Raw genomic sequence first — 19318 nt, 5'->3', positions numbered from 1 at the left:
TGGTGCCGGGATCCAGGGACTGATGCCGCTGCCGGGATAGCCGGGCCGGAGCGCTGCCGGTACCGGTGGCGGTACCGGCGTTGAAGAGCCGGTACCGGCGGCTCCGTCGCGGTCCCGCTGCCGGTTGCAGACGCCCAGAGCCGGGCTGGCACCCCCCCCCGCTGCCACCGGCGGTGCCGGAGCATCCGCAGCCCCGAGCCGGCTCCGCGCTCCGCCCCGCGCCCCCTCGTGCCCCCGCCGGGGCTGCCCCCGCTCCGCCGCCGCCCCGGGGAGGCCGCGCGGGGGCTGCGGGCCGGGCCGGGGGTCCCGGGAGATGAAGGGGGGTTCGGAGCGGGGTCCCCCCGGTACCGGGACCGCCCCGGGACCGCCCCGGTACCGCCGGGCCCGCAGCGCCCTCTGCGGGTGGCGGGGCGGGGCCGCAGGGGCGGGACCGGAGGAGGGACCGGGGAGGGACAGGGGGTGGCACGGGGAGGGGCGGGACACGGGGGTGGCACGGGGAGGGGAGGGACACGCTGGTGGCCCGGTGGATGGGCGTGGCGGGGGTGCGGCCGGGCCAGCGGAACAGAACGGAACGGAACGGAACGGAACGGAACGGAACGGGCCGGGCGGCGGGCGCAGCCATGTCCTTCTGCTCCTTCCTGCGGGGAGAGGTGTTCAAGGACCACTTCCAGCCGGGTGAGGGGGGCTCCCCGCGGGCTCCGGGGGTGCGGGCGGGGGGGTTCCCCAGCGGGGCGGGCAGGGGGTGTCACCCGGCAAGGCGGAACCCCCCGGGTGAGCGGTTGAAGGGGGTTAGGGAGGGTTTCCTTCTGCGGAGCATCGTGGGTCCGGGCGGGGTCCTTGTTGGGGTGGGGGAATCCTCCCCGATGGGGAGGGGGGTCCCGATAGGGGCTCGGGGGTTCCGTCCCTGTGTGTGACCCTTGTGGGGATCCTGGTCCCCGGGGTGCCCTGGGGGTGCCCTGGGGGTCCCCTGGAGGTGCCCCGGGGGTGCCCTGGGGGTGTCCTGGGGGTTCCCGGGGTCCGGCAGCCGCAGCTGGCTGCACCCCACGCGGGCTGAGTGCCGCGGGTGTCCCGTGTCCCCGCGCTGAGGTGTCCCCCCGCTGTCCCCTCCGCAGGTATTTACGTGTGTGCCAAGTGTGGCCATGAGCTGTTCTCCAGCCGCGCCAAGTACGAGCACTCGTCGCCGTGGCCGGCGTTCACCGAGACCCTGCGTGGGGACAGCGTGGCCAAGCGCCAGGAGCGCCCGGGGGCGTTGAAGGTGCGGATCCCGAACCCTCGGGGTGTGACCGAAACACCCCCGGGCTGGCTCTCCGTGAGCCCCTGGACAGCCAGACTGCTGCCAACCCCTCCTTTGCCTCCCCTGGACATCCAGACTGCTGCCAACCCCTCCTTTGCCTCCCCAGGTGATGTGTGGCAAGTGTGGCAACGGGCTGGGCCACGAGTTCCTCAATGATGGGCCCAAGAGGGGCCAGTCCCGCTTCTGAGTATTCAGCAGCTCGCTGAAGTTCCTCCCCCAAGGTACCAGCGGTGGCTTTGGCCCCTGCCCAGTGCGGGAGTGGTTTTGGGCGCACTGAGAGTGCTGCACTGCTTGCAGCAGGGTGGCCCTGGCTGTGCTGATAAGGCCAGGGAGCTGCTCCTGGGATAAATCCAACCCACTCTGCCCAGCTCGAGGCTCCCCAGCTCAGCTGGAGCTCCTGGCTCTGACCAGCAGCCAGGGACTCCCTGGCTCTGAGGGGTGGCTGAGTTTTGGGGGGTTTCTCTGGGGGTGCAAAGCGAGGGCAGGCAGCTGGGGGGGGTTTGCTGGGCACTCCCTGGGGAAGCTGTCAGAGGAAAGGCTGTCGAGGAAAGGTCTCAGGAGGCCAAATTCCAGGCAGCAGCACGGCCATGAGCTGCTGGGCTGCTGGTCAGGCTGTGGTGGTGGGGATGCTGTGTAACAAAACCCCCAGGTATAAAGGGCTGCTGGTTCTGGAGGAAGAAACACGAGCCCTGATTGCTCCTCCCCTGGTTTTAGGTAAAGCTGACCTGAAGGAGAAGTAAGTGAGCTGCTGCACCTGCCACTGCCCTGGGCTAATCCTGCCTCCACTCCTTGGGATGCACTGACCTTCCACAGCAGGAGGAACACCAAGGAAGCTCCTGGTCCGAGTTTCCCCTGATTTCCCAGTCACAGTTTTCCCTTGATTTCCCTGATTTCCCTGTCAGTTTTCCCTGTTGCAGTTCCCCTCGATTTCTCTGTCACGGTTCTCTCCTGGTTTCCCTGGCCCAGTTCCCCCTGGGGCTGTTCCAGCTCCATCCCAGGAGCTGCTGTGCCTGTGCTGAGCCCTGGCTCAGCTTTGCTGTGACAGTGTCCAGAGCCAGGCAGGCACTGCTGCAATCCAGGCAGTCAGGCAGGATTAGCTGGGCTCAGGGCCGGGGTTAATCCCTGGAGCTATTCTGGGACCATGCCATGAAGTGCCCCATATAAACCCTCCCAGGGTGCTGGGGCAGGGATGTTTTGTGGTCCCACTGGGCAGCATCCAGATGTTTCCCCCCCTGCCCACCTCCCACCCTGCAGGCACGGTTCCACACCGCTGTCCTCGACTCTGGCCTGGCCTTACACCTGACTCAGCACTGTGCAAACAATTCCAGGGGCACTCAGGGTCCTCCCTGTGGGAGGGAGCTGGGATTGGGACCAGGGGCTGTCCTTGGCACTGCTCAGGCTCTGGGAATCGTGGCCTCAGTGCTCCCAAGAGCTGCCACACTCATTCTCCTGAATCCAGTGCCTCATTCCTGGCCTCCCCTGCCTGTTCCAGGAGCCACATCCTCCTCTGCAATGGACACACCAGGATCTTTCACGAGGGAAGAGGCTCTTGCTGACCCCTGGGGTTGAGGGGGGCTGCACTGTGGGTGCAGCTGCACTTGGGCACACCTTGGGGCCTTTTCTCTCCTCATGTTTTCCCTCAATCCCACAGATCTGAGGGCACCAGGGGAGGTTTGCCACCCCAGCTCATTCCCTGGAGCTCTCTGCTGGACCTCTCCATGCTGAAATAAAGCACTGATTCACTGTGTTGGAGTGTTGGACACGCTGGGAATGGCATCCCAGAGCCCTGGGTTCCTCCTCTGCTCCCTGGCCGAGGGCTGGGGGGGTGGGGGTGTGTGCTTTTACCTGGAATCTCTTCCCATCTCCCCAGGTTTGCCATTGGAAAGGGGGCTGGGGCATTCCCAGAGCCAAAGCTCTACTGGGAAGGTTTCATTTCACTCCACTGTTCCAAGGGTGTTCTCGGTACTCCCTGGCCTGCCCTGGCACAGGGAGCTGAGTTTCTCCCCAGAACTCCCCCACACAAACTCTGCAGGACTGGAAGCCACAACCCTCAGTCTCACATGGGATCTTCACCCCCTTGGAGCTGGATCCCTGGAGCCTGCAGGCTTGAGCTGGACTTTGCTAGGCTCTGGTTCCGGGCTCCAAGGGGGTGAGGTCCCCTCTGGAGCTCAGGAGCCAGTGCCAGCTCAGCTCAGGTCACCCTCCAGCTCTAATTATCCCCCAGCTTCCAGTCTGAAGGTCCAATCTGCCTTTTCACTGATTAATCCTTGGGTTTTAGGGCATTAAGGGGGAATTCCTCCCTGGGAGGGTGGGCAGGCCCTGGCACAGGTGCCCAGAGCAGCTGTGGCTGCCATAGATCCCTGGCAGTGCCCAAGGCCAGGTTGGACATTGGGGCTTGGAGTAGCCTGGGACAGTGGGAGGTGTCCCTGCCATGGCAGGGGTGGCACTGGGTGGGCTTCGAGGTCCCTTCCACCCCAAACAATTCCAGGATTCTCCAGGTCAGGTGACATCCACCTGAGCCCTGTGGCAGGAAGGAATTTTTGGAGTGGCTCCCCCAAGATGCTGCAAGGGGAGGAAATCTTGGGAGTGCCAGCAGTGAGGGGATGGCAGAGCTCCCTCCCCATCGTGGGCAGCCCATGCCAGGGGGATCCAGCAGGGATTGCTCCATCCCTGTCCTGCCCAGCAGCCCGTGCCAGGGGGATCCAGCAGGGATTGCTCCATCCCTGTCCTGCCCAGCAGCCCGTGCCAGGGGGATCCAGCAGGGATTGCTCCATCCCTGTCCTGCCCAGCAGCCCGTGCCAGGGGGATCCAGCAGGGATTGCTCCATCCCTGTCCTGCCCAGCAGCCCGTGCCAGGGATCCAGCTGGGATTGCTCCATCCCTGCCCTGCCCAGCAGCCCGTGCCAGGGATCCAGCAGGGATTGCTCCATCCCTGCCCTGCCCAGCAGCCCGTGCCAGGGGGATCCAGCCGGGATTGCTCCATCCCTGCCCTGCCCAGCAGCCCGTGCCAGGGGGATCCAGCCGGGATTGCTCCATCCCTGCCCTGCCCAGCAGCCCGTGCCAGGGGGATCCAGCCGGGATTGCTCCATCCCTGTCCTGCCCAGCAGCCCATGCCAGGGGGATCCAGCCGGGATTCCAGGCTGCCTTGCAGTTTGTGGAAGCGGGCACGGGAGGGTGCCAGTGCCTTTCCCAACTCTTCCAGGGAGGGAAGGGAAGGAGGAGGATGCTCCTGTGGGATCCCCTGCATCCACCGCTGCATCAACAAGGAAACATTCTCGGAGCCAACCCCCCCGAGAGGGTTGGAACAGGGGTGGGGCATTTTCGTGGAAATCTGGCTGGAGATGGGATTTTAGCAGGAATATTGAAGACCTGAGCGTGGAGAGCTCCAGGCAGCGCCTGGTGCTGAGGATTCAGGATGCAATCCTGCAAGAGGGATCCCATCCATCCCATTATCCCATCCCGTTATCCCATCCCGTTATCCCATCCAACCCCCCGAGCACCCTCAGCCCCGCGCACGCACAGTCCCTCCCTCTCCCGGGACCCCGGGGCACTCGGAATTCTGCTTTTCCCCCCTTCATTCCACGGCCCGGGCATTCCCTGTGCCGCTCCCCCTCCTCTAATGATCCCACTAATGACAATTCTGCCTTAACGAGAGGATTTTCCTTCGTCGGGAGCAGCCGCCCCAGCCCGGCTTTAACGACACAAATCAAATTACGTTTCCAGGCCGACGCAAACTTCCCTGATTGTTTAAGAAATCACTCATTTCCTCCCCCGTAGCCTCCGGCTGACCTCCCTTTTGAGGTTTTGCCGGTTTTTTTCCCCCGCATGCCACGCACGGGACCTGCCCCTGACCCTCCCGGGATGGCTCCAGCCGCCGGCAGAGCATCCAGAGCCCGCCAAGATTTAGATTAATTCTCTAATAAGACAACAAGCTCTATAGAAATGATGTTATTCGAGGGAAAGGCAGATGACCTGGAGGCACTCGGAAGCTCTAATTACCGCTGCTCCTTGGAGCCTGCCCGCTCCTCCTGCACCCCTGGAATTCTCAGTCCTGTTTCCAGCATCACAGGCATGGCTCCTTCCATATTTAAGCGATTTTATTTCATTTTATCCTTTGATCCACAGCTCCCAAAGGCCAGGGCCCCAAAGCAGCACTTTTGGGGGGTTACACATCCTTGTGGGCAGGAGCACAGCCCGATTTGGGATGCTCTGGCACCACCGTTCCCAGCAGACTGTGCCTTCATCCCCTTGCTGGCCTTTGGCACCAGTTTGCTTCCAAGGGGTTATTTGGGCTCTTTTGGGGCTGTGAAAATGCGGGTGTTGTGTTAATGACAGGAAATAAAGGCATGGCCATTTAAAAAAATCCTTCCCCATGACGATTTCCCGGTGACACGGGGCTGGCAGGAGGAGAGGAGCCTCTCCCACCACCTCACCTGTCCGCAGCCCCTCCACCTGCAGAGAATCCAGGGTTTATTGCAGTTCTCCCAGCAGTAACAGCCTCACCCCGTCCCAAACCCCCCTGGCTGGCTCTGGCAGATCCCTTCCCCGGGTCTGGTTAATCCCACTGAACCTCCCAGAGCCACAAGGTGGGGAAATTTGTTTGGGCTCTGCGGCGTGTGTTAATTAGGGAGATAATGACTGGAGACACCCAGAGCGAGTCTGAGCACGCCGGAAAAATGTTTAGCCCGAGGAAAATTTTAATCCTCTTTTTTTTCTTTTTTTTTTTTTTTCCCTTCCCTGGCTGTTGAGATGTGACTTTTTAAGGCAATTAGTGAGGGTTTAGTTGTTAATCAGTCATACTTAGACACTCGCTTTGGGCTCTTATCTCCTGCTCCCAAGTGAGCATCGCCTGGAATCACCAGCTTCATTTTTGATGTGGGAAATGCCTGTCCCAGGTGGGAAATACCTGTCCCAGGCGTGTTCCTGCGCTCAGCACCGCCTGCACAGGGCAGCACAGGGAGCTTTCCGTGGGATCAGAGGAAAACTTAGCTGTGGATAAGATTCTAAAGCCCTGGAACTGGCTGTTGCATTATAAAAAGTCGTGTTACTCTCTATTAATTTTTTTTTTTTACCTTCTGAAGACTGAAATGTTTCTTTCCATCCCTAACTCAGCAGTGACAGAGGATGTTCCAGGCTGTGCCAGCATCACTCCAGCCCCGTGCCAGCATCAGCCTGGCCCTGGGAGTGCTGGGTCAGGCTTGTGCCAGCACCATCCCAGCCCTGTGAGCACCATCCCAGCCCTGCCAGCATCATCCCAGCCCCGTGAGCACCATCCCAGCCCCATGAGCACCATCCCAGCCCTGCCAGCACCATCCCAGCCCTGCCAGCACCATCCCAGCCCCATGAGCACCATCCCAGCCCTGCCAGCACCATCCCAGCCCTGTCAGCACCAATCCAGACTTGAGAGCATCATCCCAGCCCCATGAGCACCATCCCAGCCCCATGAGCACCATCCCAGCCCCATGAGCACCATCCCAGCCCTGCCAGCACCATCCCAGCCCCATCCCAGCCCCATGAGCACCATCCCAGCCCTGCCAGCACCATCCCAGCCCTGTCAGCACCAATCTAGACTTGAGAGCATCATCCCAGCCCTGTGAGCTCCATCCCAGCCCTGCCAGCACCATCCCAGCCCCATGAGCACCATCCCAGCCCTGTCAGCACCAATCCAGACTTGAGAGCACCATCCCAGCCCTGTGAGCACCATCCCAGCCCTGCCAGCACCATCCCAGCCCCATGAGCACCATCCCAGCCCTGCCAGCACCATCCCAGCCCCATCCCAGCCCCATGAGCACCATCCCAGCCCTGCCAGCACCATCCCAGCCCCATGAGCACCATCCCAGCCCCATGAGCACCATCCCAGCCCCGTGGCCGCTGCCGTGGCCACCGCGGTGTGCCAGCACCCCAAACCCCCTCTGGGGAGGGCGATGCCCGCCGGGCTCTCTCCCCACGCGGCTGCTCGTTCAAACGATCCCCTGGACTGTCTGCAGCAGTGATTTGTTGCTTGTAAAGCCGCCGTGATTAACTACAGTTTAGCCTCCCGGTTTCATGTCTTATCATGTTTCATCTCGCACAAAAGACATTTACAGTCTATTTTCAACTTCAAAGCGAGCGCTTCTCGCGTGACCATCAGGGCAGGCGGGTCTTTAGGCAGAACCTGCACGGCATTAGCGGCTCTTGATGTTCCCTGCTGAGTGAGGATGGATGGCTGCCCCAAAAGGCAGCTTTTTCCTATTGTTTTATGCACCAGTGATTAATATTTCATGTTCCCACTGCTGCAGATTTGCTGGCTGGCACTGGCCTGCCCTGACAGTGCTTTCTGCATGTCTTACATCTCCAGCTTTTGTGCTCTTGGACACGGGGAGTGCGGCTCTTGGCAGGGTCCTCGCGGCTTATTGAAGCCTCCTGCCCGAATTTTTTGAGTTAAGTCTGTCTTGACCGCGTTAGGGAGGGTGGGGTGCTCTCCTTCCCCACCCACACCTCTGTCCTGTTCCCCATGGAGCCCCGGGCTGCCCCAGACTTTGGGGGTGCCGTGCCCTCCCTCCTCCCTGGGATGGGAGCAGCAGGGATGGCACCGGGGAATGGATCCTGCAGCAGCCAGAGGGGGAGGCTGGTCCTGCCCTGTGAGCTGGGCTCAGAGGCTGCTGCCATCCCTGGTGCCACCCCCTGTGACACTGGTGTCACCTGGGCACTGCCCCCCCAGCTCCAGAGGGAGCCTTTGCCCGGGATCCACCACCCCTTCCTCACCTCAACTCCCAAAAAACCCCTCGGAATTCCCACCCAGGGCAGATGGGAAGAGCCCAGGACCCAAGTGCTCTGATGGAAGCCCCACTGGAGTTTGCCAGAACAGTAAATGAGAATAAACCCAGGGACTGTGAGGGCAGGCTCTGCTTATCCTCCAGCCCGGAGTTCATCTAATTCAATTAGCCCCAGCAGTAAATAGAGCCCGCTTCAATTCAGATGCAGGGGCTGTCGTGGCTTGATCCTCACATTTCGGGAGCAGGGGAGCTGTGGGCTGCCTGCCAAGAATCTCTGCAGAGCCCACGTTTGCTCTGGCTGCTCCGAGGTCACCTCCGAGTTATGTTTGGGATGAGGTGGGAGCTTCCCAGAGCACCTGGGAGGGTACGAGGATTTTAAAGTGGAAAATAAAGACTTGAAAGCCACCAGGAGGGAATAAGTGGAGGAGTTTATTTAAAGAGGAAAAGCTGCACTTGGGAGCGATGCTGGGGCCATGTGTCTGCAGGGCTGTGCTCATTCCTCCCAGATTATTTTAAATTTGAGCATCTTTTCTGCATCACAGTCTATCTTTGTTCCCCTCTGACGTCTTGGGATTTTATGGCCGGGGCTGTTGCTGCCAGCTCTGCTGGAAATCAACTTCCCAGCTTTGAACCCAACCTCGCCGCCTCCCACCCAAAGCAGGGATCCAAATCAGTTAATCTCGGATTAATTTAAACTGCTGGCCCCGGTGGGTGGAGAACCACTGCTCTGACAGGGGGGTGAGCCAGGCAGGAGGGGCTGCCTCTGTCTGTCTGTCCGTCTGTCTGTCCAGGTGTGGGGTGCTGACCCTGCAGCTCCCTGCTGTCTGTCGGGGTGAGCTAAGCCCAGGACAGAGCTGGGATGCTGGGATCTTTCCAGGGAATTCCGGCTGGAGAGGGGCAGGGTCTGTGAGCCAGGTGTGCGGGGCAGGGTCTGTGAGCCAGGTGTGAGGGGCAGGGTCTGTGAGCCAGGTGTGAGGGGCAGGGTCTGAGGGCCCAGGTGTGAGGGGCAGGGTCTGTGAGCCAGGTGTGAGGGGCAGGGTTTATGAGCCAGGTGTGAGGGGCAGGGTCTGTGAGCCAGGTGTGTGGGGCAGGGTCTGAGGGCCCAGGTGTGAGGGGCAGGGTCTGTGAGCCAGGTGTGTGGGGCAGGGTCTGAGGGCCCAGGTGTGAGGGGCAGGGTCTGTGAGCCAGGTGTGAGGGGCAGGGTCTGTGAGCCAGGTGTGAGGGGCAGGGTCTGAGGGCCCAGGTGTGAGGGGCAGGGTCTGAGGGCCAGGTGTGTGGGGCAGGGTCTGAGGGCCCAGGTGTGAGGGGCAGGGTCTGTGAGCCAGGTGTGTGGGGCAGGGTCTGTGAGCCAGGTGTGAGGGGCAGGGTCTGAGGGCCCAGGTGTGAGGGGTCAGGGCTGCACAAAGCGGGCAGAGCCTCCCAAGGGGAGCGGGGGTGGTGCCAGGCGGGATTAAAGGGGGCGAGGAGGGGCTGGGGTTTGCCAGTACCGGCCGAGGGGCGAGAGGGATCCTGCCTTCAATTGCAGCTCCTCACGTGTGTGAGTCGCACAAATATGTCAGGTATTTGTTGAATTTCTCCGTTTGAGGCCAGCGCCGTGTCCTGACGCTTATCAAACCCGGGACTTGGACCAAAGCTCTGGGGAGGAACTGAGCTCTCCTGGTAACCTAAGGCAGCGTTTAAATCGCCAAATTTGGCTCAGATTGAGCCTCTCTGTGGGTCACTGTTGGGGCAGGATTGTTTTCACCCTGGGTTGTGCAGGGGCTGAGTTTGTGCAGGGTGGTGGGGAACGGGGGGGATATTTTGGATCCCGGGGAAGTGGGAGCATCCAAAGGGAGCTGTGAGCACCTGAGCTCAGCCTCGGCCAGGCTGTGAGTGCCTTCCCAGGCTCTTCCCAGCATCCTGGGGCCACAGCTCGGCTGGCTCCGGGGTCCTGCCCCCCTCGCCCGGCTCTCCCCAGGGACCTTCGGCCGAGGGGCGCTGCTGGTCCCCGGGACAGCTCTGCCGCAGCCCCCGGGGACGCTCAGTGACTACAAACCATAAAGCAGCCTGTAAAATTAGCGGCTAATTAGCAGCGAGCGCAGGGTGCCTCCCCCCGCGGGCCGGCTGCGCTGCCCTGCCCGGACCTGGCGCGGTCCGGAGCCGCCACCTCGTAACTGCAGAATTCGGGCAAAACGGGGGGATCGCTGCTACGAGGGGATGGAAACAGCTCCCGGCAGAGCTCTGGCCCTGCCACATCTGCCTCCGGGCGGCCACGGAGCCATGCGGGCTGGAACAGGGGCTGGTGTCGCCTGCCACCGATTCTGCTGTCCCCTGCAGGGCACGGAGGGACGGGCTGGCACAGCCCCAGAACAGGGAGGGGATGGAGCGGCAAACAACCAACCGAAAAAACCCCCAGGGAACAGCAAATAACCCCTGGACACGGGTTACTACTGCTGGTGGCTGTGCAGGGCTGGGGTTTTCCCTTCCCGCTGCTCCGAGCTGGGCAGCGCGGAGGGGCCGAGGACTGCAAAGCATTTGCTGCAGAATCTGAAGAATTTGGAGTGAAACCCCCAAAGAAATTAAGGACAGATGGGTTAGAGGGGGGGGGAAAAAGAAACCCAAATTCCTCCTGCTGCGCGGTGCCTGCCTCCAGGGCACTGCCTGGTCCCTGCTGCGCTGTGCTGAGGGATGGATGGACAGACGGATGGATGGATGGGCATCTTTCATGCCAGGCAAACACCCTGAGCACACCAGCACTGTGCCCAGGGGATGATGCTCCTCTCGGGGCTCCTCTGGCCATCCCCGGTTCCCGTCCCGCCCTGGAGCCGCTCCTCAAGCGGAGCAAAGCGAGGGACGCGTGAGGAAAATGAACTTTTCCTCTTCCAACCATCAGCTCCGGGGCCGGGCCGACCCCGGGGGCTGCCCAGGGTGGGAGCCCCATCCCCACCCCGTGTTTATTGCCGTAATCACCGGGATTAGGAGTTTTCTGCTCGGGCTGGCGCTGGCAGAGTCACCCAACACCTGCGTGCTGACTTCAGCACCTCAAATATTTGTGATGCAATTCCTTTTATTCCCCTCCTAAAGCAAACGCGATGTGTTAATGGGCAAGAAACGAAGCATAATTGCTCCTTTGTGTGAAATCGGTCGGGGAAAATCGCAGCAGCTCGGTTGCAAAACTGGAGCTGCAAACAGGTTTGGGGTGGGACCCACCTGGGCTCGGGGTGGCCGGGACAAGGAACGTCCCGTGGAGTTTATGGGACGGGAATTGGGCATCTCCTCCTCGCTGAGGGGCAGAGCTGGGGGCCAGGGCTCCTTCTCAGGCCGTGATTGATGCGTTCCCGTGTGCCAGGCTGGGGGAAACCACCTCCAGATGAAGGCAGGGCCGGGCCGGGCTGGGCCGGGGCCGTTTGCGGCTCCAGATGCGAACAATGAGGCCAGAGGGTCTTGATTTCATCCGTCAAGTAATTGGGCTGGAAGTCTGTGATGCTAATGACTCCACATCAAGCGCTCAGATGTGACCCATCCCCGGCCGGGGGCGGCGGCTGCAGCCCGCGGTGGCCGTGATGAATGTCCCCCAGATGTTCTCCCCCAGATGTTGTCCCTCCAGGGGAGGCCAGCCCCACACGTGTGCTGTTAATAACGCCGAAGATCTGAGGTTAGCAATGACCACGGGGCGTTCCCGTGGGGCTGAGAGGGGCTGGGGGGGGGCTGGCCCCTTGTCCTGCTCTGTGCTCGGGGCTGCCTGGGGTGGGGACACTCCTGGCTCTGAGGAGACCCCACCGGGCAGCCTTGAGTGCTCTGGGGAGGCAGAGGATGCTCCGAGGAGCTCTGACAGCCGTGAGAGTCAAAGATGGGGGTGACACAAGAGGCAGGGACGCTCTGGGAGGCACCTCGGGGTGGATCCCAAAGCCTTGTCCCAGCTCCAGGGATGGCAGGCACTGGGCCCTGCCTTTCAGCCCCTGACTGCCTGTGGGCTCTTGTCTCCAGAGCTCTCCAGAAAATCCTGTCTGTGGCCACATGAGATCCTGGAGAATGCCCTGGTGCCCTGTGCCAGGCTGCTGCTGTCCCTCAGCCCTGCCATGGGGACCCATTCCCACCCTGCCCTGGTGCAGGAGGGAATTTGGCACACCCAGGGCTCTGCCAGGGTTTCACCCCAAGCTGTGATCCCAAACCTGTCCCCAGCATTTTGGATTTCTGGGCTGCCCTGGTTTTGGCTGTGCTGGAGCTGGTGGTGGCTGAGGCCCAGGCTGGGGACAGCCATCTCCTGGCCTGTGCTCCCTCCAGAGAGGGCTGCTGGCTCCTCCCTGCTCTTTACCCATCGAGATTCTCCAGGGGCTGGAGATGGGACAGATCCCAGGAGGATGAGCCGGGTCTGAGATGGGACCCTGCTCCAGCTGCCTCCCGTGGGGGGGTGACAGGAGAAACGGTGTCACTCGGGTATTTGGATGATTTGACGGATGCTGGTGGCTACCAGGAGGCCACGGGATGCTGCCCTGGGCCAGCTCTGAGCTGTTCCTCTGGGGAGGGGACAGCACCCGCGGGTGACACAGCACGGGGGAACCACGGGGACAGCACCCGCGGGTGACACAGCACGGGGGAACCACGGGAACCAGATGCCAACATCCCTGGGGACCATCCATGCCAGGAGGTTTCAGTCCCTGACAGGGCTTTCCCGGGGGGTGAGGGATGCTCGGGGCAGATCCCGATGCTGGGGGTGTGCGGGCAGCCCTGGGGTGCTGGGGCAGGAGGAATTGATCCAGGGCAGCCCCGGGGTGCTGGGGCAGGAGGAATTGATCCAGGGCAGCCCCGGGGTGCTGGAGCAGGAGGAATTGCAGCCCGGGGCAGGGGAGCCGAGCGTGCCCCACGCCCTCCCGGCTCTGGAGCCTTTCCAGCCCTTCCCTGGATGGCTCTGGCATGTGCACCGCAGATGATGAGAGATGAGCGGGCTCTGGGCGCGGCTCTGCGCTGGAGCCCGCCCCGCCCGAGCTCCCGTTCTGCTCTGGCTGCCCGGGGAGAGCCGGGGTTTGCCTGAAAATGGGGGTTTTTCACCCAGAATGTGGCTCCAGCAGGACCTGCTGCCCCCCAGCTCAGGCTGTTTCCAGTGCGTGGGGAAATGAGGGTCACAGGGTCCTGGGCTGGTTTGGGTTGGATTAAATCCCATCCAGGGACACCTTCCCCTGCCCCAGGCTGGCCCTGGGCACTGCCAGGGATGGGAGCTCAGGGAGAGGCCCCGTCCCTGAATGGGGAGGTGAAAGTTCAGGATTCTGGCCTGACCTGGGAGCCTGATTCTGCTGCTACTGCTGAAATTCGGGTTTTAACACGTTAAACTCTGGAATCTGTGTTGCCCCCAGAGCAGGGTTGGCTGGGAGTGCAGCTGGCCAGGGTTTGATCCAGTGCTGGGCTTTCTGTCCCTCTCTGACCCCACATTTTTTCCTGTGCCCCAACCCCACCAGCACCTGCAAGAAGGACTGGGAGCCTCCTTTCTGCTTCTGATTCCCTTTTCCATCCCCCTTTCCCCCTCCATCCATGGGAGACGTTCTCCTTCAAACCTCACTTTGTGTTTCACTGTGCTTGGCTCTGCTCCAGGTGTTCCAATCCTCAATCCCACACCTTTCCCTCCCTTTGGCCACTGGATATTTGCCTGAACCTGAGCCAGAGGAAAGCTCCCCCCCACCTGTGCATGGAATTAGCAGTGGGCATGCCAGACCTCCACGGGCTCCCAAATGTGGCCATCTGCACCTGGCAACAGGATTCTTTAATGGCAAACAAGGAAAACACCCCCTGCTCCTAAATGGGTTGGGGTTTTTTTTTTTGATTTTCCTCTGGAAAAAAAAAAAAAAAAAAAAAAAAAAAAAGGAGGAAACTTGTGAATTATTTGCTTGGAAAAAGCCATTTCCCACAGAGATTGGGCAGGGCCACGGGGAGCTGGTGGCTGTGACTCAGGGGAAGGAGGATGAGTCCCAGCTGCTCTCTGCTGGATGGGAACAGCTCTGCCTGAGTCCTGCCTGCTCTGGGGACACTTTGGGACAGGGCTCTGCAGCCCTGCCCTGCCAGGTGAGGAGCTGGGCCTGTCCCAGGGCACAGAGCCAGTCCTGCCTTCCCTCTGCAGTGCTGGGGAGAGACCCTCACTCAGGGGGGCTGCTGCCCCTTCCAGCTCCCCACTGCCACACTGGCACAGCCCCAGCCCTGCACCAGGGAAATGTGCCCCAGGGGCACGGTTTGAGGCTGAAACCCTGTGATTAAACCACACAGTGACCCTGTTGGTAGCCTGGTGTGGATGGATTTTAAACATGAAATTAGAGAGTCAGGAATTCCCTGAGTAGTTGGGTGGGAAGGGACTTTAAAGCCCATCCAGTGCCACCCCTGCCACGGCAGGGACACCTCCCACCATCCCAGGCCGCTCCCAGCCCTGTCCAACCTTGGATCTCACCTGCTGTGGCCAGGAGAGGTTCCCTGGTGCCCCACTCCCCCCCAGATGACATTGTTGATCAGGACCTTGCAGTGGGAACAGCAGCAGCAGGAATTCCTGCACTCCCATCTCCGCTGGGCTGCTCCAGCCCTCCTTGGGAGCCTTCCAGGCTCGTTAGGGAGCTGTCTGCTTGCCCTGTAATCAGCTCTCCACGAGATCAGCCCTGAACACAAATGGCATCAAGGCTCCAGGGGTCCCTGGGCTGCTGAGGGCAGGTGAGGAGCTGCCAGCACAGCCCTGGCTGGGCACTGAGGGGAGGGGACAGGGCTTGATGAGGGTGAGCCCTGGCCCAGGAGAGACAGAGGTGGCTCCAGTGACTCCTCAGGGACTGAGCCTTCCTCAGCCCTGGGGCTCTAACATCCCCCAGGGCACTGCAGCCACTCTGGAATTCCCAATCCAGCTGTGGCCTGCAGCTGGACAGGCTCCAGGCCCCACCTCTGGCTCATCCCTCGCCCACTGATCCTGCCCTGAGCCATCCCCTGGCTCCTTCCAAAGGGGGCTTTTCCCACTGGAAATGCCCTTGCTGCTCCACACCCAGCCAGCAGGAACAAATCCCCCTGATTCCTCACACCTGGGCGCCCAGGGGCTGGGGTACAGCAAATTAAACACACAAAAAAGTCACTTTTGTGCCTCCTCCCATCCCTGTACTTTTTTTGCTCCCGGGATGCTGTGAAACCTGTGTCCCTGCTGTGTCCCCACCCAGGAGGGCACCACTGAGGGAAGAGCTGCTCCCAGTTGGTGTCAGATGGGCAGTGAGGAGGGGGCTGGCTCAGGGGCAGTGCCACAGCCCCAGGGACGGGGTTTGCTCTGAGCCCTGTGGCTCTGCCTGCCCCAATAAAAATTGCACATTTCATGGATGTTATTTTTTAAATTGAAGCTTTAAAAAAAAAAAAAAAAAAACCAAAAAACCAAACCCAAAGCAGTGGGTTTTGGCTGCCTTCTCCCCTTCTTGGGACGATTCAAATCAAAAGCAGAAATTGGGGGGAGGCTCCTTTTGTGGCTGCAGCTGGGTCAGAGCCAGCCCTGGCTCTGCAGCCACGGGGTGCCCGTGGTCCTGCAGGTCCCAAATCCCCAAATCCCACGGGGACAGTGACACGCAGCTGGTGCACCCACATCCTTGTGGGGCTGCTGGGGGTCCCCCAGCCCAAGCCCTCCCTGCTGGGGTGCTGCTGCCTTCCCCAGCCAGGGCCCTGGGGTTGTCCTGTCCACGCTGGCTCTGAGGTGACCAGAGCTCCTCTGGGGACAGGGACAGCAGCTTGCTGGAGTTGGGGCTGGTTTTGTTCCTCCTCCCAGCACGGGGCTGTCTGCAGCTCCCCAGAATCTCTGTACCCACGGGCAATTCTCCGTGTTGGAGTTTTGCAAAACCATATTAAGAAAAAATCTCGCCCTGGCGCTGCTGGCTCTCCTCCAGGCTGGAAATTGCATTCCCCTGCTTGAAATTCCTCCCGGAGTTTCAGATGGAGAATGTACAACTTCACTTTCCATCTTGAGCTGCTGTCACACATTTTAATAACAGGGCTGGGCTCCACCCCAGCGGTGGCTGCGTGCCAGGATTCTGGAGCCAGCCCTCAGAGCTGCTGCTGGAGCTGGGGCTCAGCCCCCCAGCCCAGCCTCCTGCAGCTAGGCTGGGCTTTGTGCCTTGGTTTTAATCCTTGCTGGTGAGTTTGTGGTGTCCCCTGTGCCCCAGGTGATGGGAAGGGGGTGTGGAGGGGATCAGCTCCGTGTGCTGTGCCTGTGATCCCAGTGAGGAGATGTGACCCACTCCTCCTCCTCACTCCCATCCTCATTCTTTGAGCTGCTCTGGGGAGCTCTGGCAGAGCCCTGATGGTCCCACTCGGGCTCTTCCCTCTCCACCCTGCCTTTCCCCACTGCAGGACTGGGAGAAATCCCCCTGTACCCTGACACTGATGATGCTTTATCCCCAAAATCCAACAGACAAACCTCAAATCTTGGGGAAAAGCCTTTGCTGAGACCCTGGATGGGACTCTAGCAGGGGGTGGCACTGCCAGAGCTGCTGGGGACATCCCTGTGTGCATGACCTCACGGTGGGGACAGTGGGGAGTGACCTGGCAGGGCTGTGTGGCTTTGGGAACAGCACTCCAGTGGGGAGGTGGCACTGCCAGAGCTGCTGGGGACATCCCTGTGTGCATGACCCCTCGGTGGGGACAGTGGGGAGTGACCTGGCAGGGCTGTGTGGCTTTGGGAACAGCACTCCAGTGGGGAGGTGGCACTGCCAGAGCTGCTGGGGACATCCCTGTGTGCATGACCCCTCGGTGGGGACAGTGAGGAGTGACCTGGCAGGGCTGTGTGGCTTTGGGGACGCGTGTGAGGCGGGGACATCCCTGGGGCTGGGGTCCCTCCCTGCCTGGCTGCTCTCTGAACCCGAGCAGTTGTGCTGTATTTGTCCAACAGCGGCTGCAATCAGGGAAACATCCGCGCTAATTGGATTGGGCCGGCGGCGCTAATTGCCTGCGCTAATTGCGTGTTTGGAGCAGGCGCTCCCCACCAAGCTGTGCTCGCCTTTCAGAGCTCTGCTCGCCTTTACCAGCCTGGCAAACTGTGCCGTGGAGGTGACCTGCTGAACCACCCCCGGGGTCCCAAAGCATTCCTCACCCCTGCCGCTCCCCAGAGCCCTTCCCTTTCTTTCTCTGCAATAACAAACTCGGGGGAACCCCAGAAACCCCCGAGCAGCCCCTGCCTGGGGTGGGCTGGAGGAGGGGACAGTGCTGGGGGACCTGGGGGGTGGCAGGGGTCCCACCCTGCTGGGTTGGGGACGGGGGAGAGGGTGGAGCACGGATGGTGGAGCACTGGGTGCCCACTGCCAGCCAAGGACACCAAACACGGGGAGAACATTGCAGAATTCATTCATTCCAACCCAAATGCCCTGGTTTGGCTCAAAACCTGCCCGTGAGCTGCTCACCCTCCATGGCCTGGGCTGCATCCAGGGACCCTCCTGCAGGGCCCCCAGCTCCCCCAGACACGGGGCTGGGGTGACCTTGGGCCCATCCCAAGCCCTTGGCGCCAGCCCTGACCGCAGACTGGCGTTTCCAGCCTTTTCCCCAGTTCTGGAGGTGAGAAAGGAAGGCTCTGAGTGCTCTGAGGGCAGCTGGCGGTGCCAAGAGGCCCCGTGGCAGCAGCCCTGGCAGCCCCCACACCCAGGGTGAGGAGGGGAGTGCCCTGCTCCCCCTGCCACCCTCCTGGAGCCTCCCTGGCTGCGCTGGGACAGGAGTTTGTCAGGATGGATCTGCTCTGGCCAAACGTTCCCCTTTTGACAAACTGGCATTTTCCAAGAGCAACATTGGCCCTCCCAAGGCAAACAGGGAGCTGGAGCAGCTCCTGTTTCCAATGGCTCATGGAAAGGCAGCCAGGGCTGGCCAGGGGCAGGGTTTGAACGGGTTTGTGCTGATGGAGCTGCTCTGATGGTGATGCCTTGGGAAGCTGGGCCAGAACAGAGTGGAAGGACAGAGCAGGGATTTATTGAAAGGCCTCAGTGGATCCAGCTTGGGCAGTGCAAGAGCCCAGCCAGGGCTGCACCCCAGGTGAACCAAAATGGTCACAAATTGGATGAGGTCTCACACTTTTATAGGTTTTGGTCCATTTGCATATTAGGGTTCATTATCCAATTATAGCTTTAGGTTATGAAGTTCCATCCTTGTTTTTCTCTGATTCCCTGCTGTTTGCACTCTTTGGGACAGACAAAACCTGTCTGGAGTTCAGAGTTATCATGCACCAGTGCAGTCCAGAATCTGGGAAACAGGAGAGCTCAACCAAGGCACAGCAGCAGCTGCACTGCTCGGTGTCCCCGCTCCGGCCGGCCCTGGGGGCTGGGGCTGGGAGGGGTCTCGGGCTGTCCCACCCCTCGGAGAGCTCCAGGCGGGACAGAGCAGCCCCGAGCGCCAGCCACGAGAGGGCACAAAGCCCTGCAGCCAGGCAGCCCTGTGACCCTGTCACCGTGTCACCCTGCAGCCCTGGGACCCTGTCATCCTGTCCCTGTATCACCCTGTCGTCCCCCCAACCCTGTCCCCAAGTCACCCTGCAGCTTTGTCACCCCCCAGCCCTGTCCCTGTGCCACCCTGCAGCTTTGTCACCCCACAAGTCCCCACTGGTGCCACCGTGGCCCTCCAGGACCTTCAGTGACCCCAGCTCTGCTCCTCCCTGCCCATGCCAGGCCATGGATTCCCGTCCCCACCACTCCCCAGCTCTTGGGGGGTTCAATCCTAAACAGAGTTAATTACATTAATAGGCTAATTAAGACTGGCTGGTGCCTGCCTGGGATCCTGCTGTGCTGGTGGAGGGAGACCCTTCCCAAAACCAGCCCTGGAGCCCCGGGAATGGTGAGAGGAGGAAGAAAAATTGATGGGAAAATGTGGTGAAGTATGGAGAAATGTGGGTAATCATGAGAAAACGTGTGAAAACACAGGGAAATGTGGGGAGCGTGTGGAAACATGGGGAAGTGTGGTAAAAATATGGGAAAACACGAGGAAGTGTGTGGAAATTTGGGAAAATAGGGGTAAATGTGGGAAAATAGGGGGAAATGTGGGAAAAGGTGAAAACATGGAGTAACACAGGGAAATGTGGGGTAACATGGAAAACCGAGCAGAAACATGGGGGAAAAAAAGGAAAATACAGGGAAAACATGTGAGAGCACAGGGAAATGTGGGAAGTGTGTGAAAACATGGGGAAGCGTGGTAAAAATATGGGAAAATGTGTGGAAATGTGGGAAAACAGGGGAAAAGTGAAAACATGGAGTAACACAGGGAAATGTGGGGTAACATGGAAAACCGAGCAGAACCATGGGGGGAAAAAAGGAAAATACAGGGAA

General features: G+C 60.7%; 2 protein-coding genes across 3 annotated transcripts in view; one reads left to right on the top strand and one right to left on the bottom strand.

Annotated features, from left to right (window-relative positions):
• The window catches only part of LOC103817814 (testis-expressed protein 2-like), a 9259-nt gene extending 9083 nt beyond the window's left edge, over nt 1-176 (bottom strand). The window contains 1 exon segment of the mRNA XM_050980240.1: nt 1-176. This exon segment is cut by the window's left edge and continues 215 nt beyond it. The gene's annotated coding sequence lies outside the window, so the exon portion shown is untranslated.
• Nucleotides 177-516: 340 nt separating this feature from the next.
• MSRB1 (methionine sulfoxide reductase B1) lies at nt 517-3041 on the top strand. Of its 2 annotated transcripts, XR_003945003.2 has the most exons (5): nt 517-675; nt 1113-1255; nt 1401-1515; nt 2009-2133; nt 2787-3041. XR_003945003.2 is itself a non-coding variant. In XM_030229561.2 (4 exons), exons 1-4 carry the CDS (start codon nt 528-530, stop codon nt 2032-2034), a joined length of 432 nt encoding a protein of 143 aa, XP_030085421.2. In that variant the 5' UTR covers nt 517-527; the 3' UTR covers nt 2035-3041. The 2 variants fall into 2 exon arrangements, 1 of the variants encoding a protein (XP_030085421.2); XM_030229561.2 differs by having other exon boundaries at nt 2009-3041.
• Nucleotides 3042-19318: the final 16277 nt, after the last annotated feature.

Source organism: Serinus canaria, chromosome 14 (assembly GCF_022539315.1).
Source record: "Serinus canaria isolate serCan28SL12 chromosome 14, serCan2020, whole genome shotgun sequence".
NCBI lineage: Eukaryota > Metazoa > Chordata > Aves > Passeriformes > Fringillidae > Serinus > Serinus canaria.
Note: the sequence above shows the minus strand (reverse complement) of the source record. Positions and strands in the feature narration are given on the sequence as shown.